Source organism: Brassica oleracea, chromosome C1, assembly GCF_000695525.1.
Source record: "Brassica oleracea var. oleracea cultivar TO1000 chromosome C1, BOL, whole genome shotgun sequence".
Lineage (NCBI taxonomy): Eukaryota > Viridiplantae > Streptophyta > Magnoliopsida > Brassicales > Brassicaceae > Brassica > Brassica oleracea.
Window position 1 is genome coordinate 40,897,184 of NC_027748.1, and position 5,345 is coordinate 40,902,528.

Genomic DNA, 5,345 nt, shown 5'->3' on the forward strand with positions numbered 1-5,345 from the left:
TTTAATTATTTGTATCATGTCATAACAAAAATTTTAAATCATAGATCACAAAATTTGAATGTGAAACTTTCAATAGTTTTCGTAATTTATACTCGTTTTTAAAAATTCAAAATATAAAATATAAATATCTTTTTTTAATTTTTATTATATGGTTACTATTATTGTCTAATTTATTTTAATAGCTTAAAATTAAACAAATAAAATTCTAATGTACACTTATTTTTATCAAATCTTTATTATTCAAAATCATTAATTGTCATATATACTTTAACCACATTAAGCAATTCCGTAATCTTATTTAAGGAAATAATGAAGCACATTAATAATGTATTTATTCTGGTTTAATAAAAAGTTTATTATATATTTAGATGAACCAATCTATTTTTCTAAGGATTCTAAAAATCATTTTAGTGATGACACGTGGCTATAAAAAAATATTGCAATGCTTCTCAGATAATATTATATAGGGGATTTTGGCATGCTTATCTTCTAAGTTCTGCTGTGCCGACTACCCTCATTAAAAAGCGATCGAGAATTTGATTACCATTGAAAGTAACATTTATATAACTTGACCGTCAAATGATTGATCAAAGAAACAGTAGAAACCATATTTTTACTATCACGTTCACTATATAAACCAAGGCGAGGAGAAGTGTTATTTCATCAACCAAAACAAACAAACAAACAAAAAAGAGTCGAAGCTTTAAAACGAGAGACAGAAATGGCGACGTCGGGAACATACGTGACGGAGGTTCCATTGAAAGGGACGGTGGAGAAACACTATAAGAATTGGAGGAGCGAGAACCATGCCATTTCGGAAGCCATCGGTCACCACGTCCAAAATGTCACCATTCACGAAGGTGAATGGGACTCTCACGGGGCCATCAAGACTTGGGACTACACACGCGGTGTTACTTATACTTTCTAGCTAATTCTCCCCATATATATTTCTATATAAACATTATTAAGTTAAACTATAGCCTATGTATGAAACCAAGGTATCGGAAGTAGTACTATACTGCCTTATGAATTAAGATTATTTTGTATGGTTATATAAGAAAAAAAATATATAGTTGTTCCGATATGTCACAAGTAGCTCGAGAATACATATGAATACATGCACATACGTCTAAATTTTTCCAATTCCCTGGGTTTTTGCATTTGTGTGTTGATATATCTATGAAGAAACTTAAAAAGAGCTCTATAGAATTCAAGACAGAATATGTGAACAAGCAAATGCAAACATGCTTTTGCCTCTAGTATTTGTGTTTACTATTAACAAATAAAATAATTGCTTAAGAAGCTACATGACATGTTACACAGATTGAACACAAAACCAAATGTAAGTACACATTCAATATGTACCATAGTCATGAGTCATGACTTGAATTCAATCAATTAGGATTGGCTGGTGCAGTCACTAATATCATTGTAGTTGAGAAATTATTGGGTTCACCCTAAACCTCTAGATTCACCAACCAATAGTGTTTCATTATTTAATATTTGATATCTTTTAAAAAATGAAACAAAATTGAATTTTCAAATAAAATTATATTTTTTAAATAAATAATAAAAATACATAAAAATAGTTACAAAAAAATTATATATATTGTTAAACCGTTAGCAAAATACTAAATCCTATACTCTAAATCCTAAACTCCAAACCCTAAATTATAAACCTTAAATCTTGCATACACCGTAAACCATTGGAAAATTTTAAACCCTAAGTCATACATTAAAAACTAAATCTTAATAACACTAAACCCTAAACCCTAATCACTAAACCCTAAACCTTTGGATAAACCCTGAACCCTTGGATAAATCATAAACTCTAGGGTTTAATTTTAAATATTTTTGATTTAGAGTTTATGATTTATCCAAGGGTTCAGGGTTTATCCAAAGGTTTAGGGTTTAGTGATTAGGGTTTAGGGTTTAGTGTTATTAAGATTTAGTTTTTAATGTATGACTTAGGGTTTAAAATTTTCCAATGGTTTACGGTGTATGCAAGATTTAAGGTTTATAATTTAGGGTTTGGAGTTTAGGATTTAGAGTATAGGATTTAGTATTTTGCTAACGGTTTAACAATATATATAATTTTTTTGTAACTATTTTTATGTATTTTTATTATTTATTTAAAAAATATAATTTTATTTGAAAATTCAATTTTGTTTCATTTTTTAAAAGATATCAAATATTAAATAATGAAACACTATTGGTTGGTGAATCTAGAGGTTTAGGGTGAACCCAATAATTTCTCAACTACAATGATATTAGTGACTGCACCAGCCAATCCTAATTGATTGAATTCAAGTCATGACTCATGACTATGGTACATATTGAATGTGTACTTACATTTGGTTTTGTGTTCAATCTGTGTAACATGTCATGTAGCTTCTTAAGCAATTATTTTATTTGTTAATAGTAAACACAAATACTAGAGGCAAAAGCATGTTTGCATTTGCTTGTTCACATATTCTGTCTTGAATTCTATAGAGCTCTTTTTAAGTTTCTTCATAGATATATCAACACACAAATGCAAAAACCCAGGGAATTGGAAAAATTTAGACGTATGTGCATGTATTCATATGTATTCTCGAGCTACTTGTGACATATCGGAACAACTATATATTTTTTTTCTTATATAACCATACAAAATAATCTTAATTCATAAGGCAGTATAGTACTACTTCCGATACCTTGGTTTCATACATAGGCTATAGTTTAACTTAATAATGTTTATATAGAAATATATATGGGGAGAATTAGCTAGAAAGTATAAGTAACACCGCGTGTGTAGTCCCAAGTCTTGATGGCCCCGTGAGAGTCCCATTCACCTTCGTGAATGGTGACATTTTGGACGTGGTGACCGATGGCTTCCGAAATGGCATGGTTCTCGCTCCTCCAATTCTTATAGTGTTTCTCCACCGTCCCTTTCAATGGAACCTCCGTCACGTATGTTCCCGACGTCGCCATTTCTGTCTCTCGTTTTAAAGCTTCGACTCTTTTTTGTTTGTTTGTTTGTTTTGGTTGATGAAATAACACTTCTCCTCGCCTTGGTTTATATAGTGAACGTGATAGTAAAAATATGGTTTCTACTGTTTCTTTGATCAATCATTTGACGGTCAAGTTATATAAATGTTACTTTCAATGGTAATCAAATTCTCGATCGCTTTTTAATGAGGGTAGTCGGCACAGCAGAACTTAGAAGATAAGCATGCCAAAATCCCCTATATAATATTATCTGAGAAGCATTGCAATATTTTTTTATAGCCACGTGTCATCACTAAAATGATTTTTAGAATCCTTAGAAAAATAGATTGGTTCATCTAAATATATAATAAACTTTTTATTAAACCAGAATAAATACATTATTAATGTGCTTCATTATTTCCTTAAATAAGATTACGGAATTGCTTAATGTGGTTAAAGTATATATGACAATTAATGATTTTGAATAATAAAGATTTGATAAAAATAAGTGTACATTAGAATTTTATTTGTTTAATTTTAAGCTATTAAAATAAATTAGACAATAATAGTAACCATATAATAAAAATTAAAAAAAGATATTTATATTTTATATTTTGAATTTTTAAAAACGAGTATAAATTACGAAAACTATTGAAAGTTTCACATTCAAATTTTGTGATCTATGATTTAAAATTTTTGTTATGACATGATACAAATAATTAAAAAATAATATAAGTTGAAAGTCTCATTTAATAAGTATCAAAACTAAAAGATATATAAATATATGTATCATTTTAAATTAAACTATATGTCATATAAAAATACATAAATATCTTAATTTTGAAATTTACTTTGACCATTTTTTGATAAAAATTTTGAAAAAATATTGACAACTTAATTTTTTTAAATATTATAAATTACTTAAACCATTAATCCCACGGTGAAAATTTGTTAATCACTAATTTAGACTTTTTGCTATAACAGATACAGATGATAAAAAAAAATATGAGCAAAAAGCATCATCTAATAAATATTAATATTAAAATATACCATATATATGTTACAATCATTTAAATTTAATAATATATCATATCAAATAGAACAAATATTTTTTCTATTTATAAAATTTATTTATATGTTTGCACTAATTTAATTATATAAGTAGTAGATAATGACTGTTTAATTATTCAATATAAATTTATTATTTCATAATATGTTATAAACATATAATATATAAAATAATTTATATATATAATGTTCATTCTGCGCAAGGCGCGGATCTTAACCTAGTACACATTATTGTGTCTATTTCTTCTATCTTTTTTCAACCCACTATTTAATGAGCATTATTGCCATTGGGTCACAAAAGTTACTAATCTATTTATGTAAATTATATTGTTCATCCAGCGTAAAATCGCTGTCTAAAACGTTATGCGCTATTGCGCTAATTAAGTGACGATAACTCAACTACAATTTAATTATATATCATATCAACGTCTAGTAACTATCATTGTAGTTAGATGATGCTTTTTGCTCATATTTGCTCATCTAACTACAATGCTTAATCGAAAACTTAAATTATTATTTAGGCGGTCTTCATAAATGATAACAATATTATATAATATAAATATCAAATGTCCTGATTTGTAAATAATAAAATTTCATATTACTCTATTATGTTTAAAACTATCCTCTGTTTCAAAATACTTGATGTTTTGGGTGTATGTACAAGAATTAAGATATATATTATTTTCTAAAAAATAACATTGAAAATATAAACCAAAATTAATTCAGCCAATCTTTAAAGATAAATATATATAAAACATCATTGGTCACGCACTTTTCAATAAAACACTACAAGAAAACAGCGATATTCTGACGGACATTTCGACGGAAAATGAAATCCTCGGAATATCCAGAGGAATTTCCGAGTAAATTCCGAGGAAACACAAAATTTGGTTTCCTCGGAATTTCCTCGGAATATAACGACGGAATTCCGAGGAAATATTAATCCGTCGGAATATTCCGAGGAAATTCCGAGGAAATATGTGTTCCTCGGAAAAAACCGATGAATTCCGAGGAAATATTATAGCCGTTGGAGAGCCGTTTGGGGATTTTACAAAATTCCGAGGAAATTCCGACGAACTTTCTTCGGTCTGTCGGCAGGATTTAAACTATAAATACAAGCACTCCTCGGAATTGGGTTTCCTCGGAATTTCCTCGGAATATAACGACGGAATTCCGAGGAAATATTAATCCGTCGGAATATTCCGAGGAAATTCCGAGGAAATATGTGTTCCTCGGAAAAAACCGATGAATTCCGAGGAAATATTATAGCCGTTGGAGAGCCGTTTGGGGATTTTACAAAATTCCGA

General features: G+C 28.6%; 1 protein-coding gene across 2 annotated transcripts in view; it reads left to right on the forward strand.

Annotated features, from left to right (window-relative positions):
* Positions 1–673: 673 nt before the first annotated feature.
* LOC106299172 (MLP-like protein 328) overlaps positions 674–5,345 on the forward strand; it is an 8,956-nt gene continuing 4,284 nt past the window's right edge. Inside the window, exons 1-2 of one of the 2 annotated variants that reach the window (XM_013735305.1) lie at positions 674–910; position 1,836. In XM_013735305.1, the coding sequence (XP_013590759.1) occupies positions 722–910; position 1,836 (190 nt within the window). In that variant the 5' untranslated portion in view covers positions 674–721. The remainder of the gene's footprint in view (positions 911–1,835; positions 1,837–5,345) is intronic. The other variant, XM_013735311.1, reaches the window with a different exon arrangement.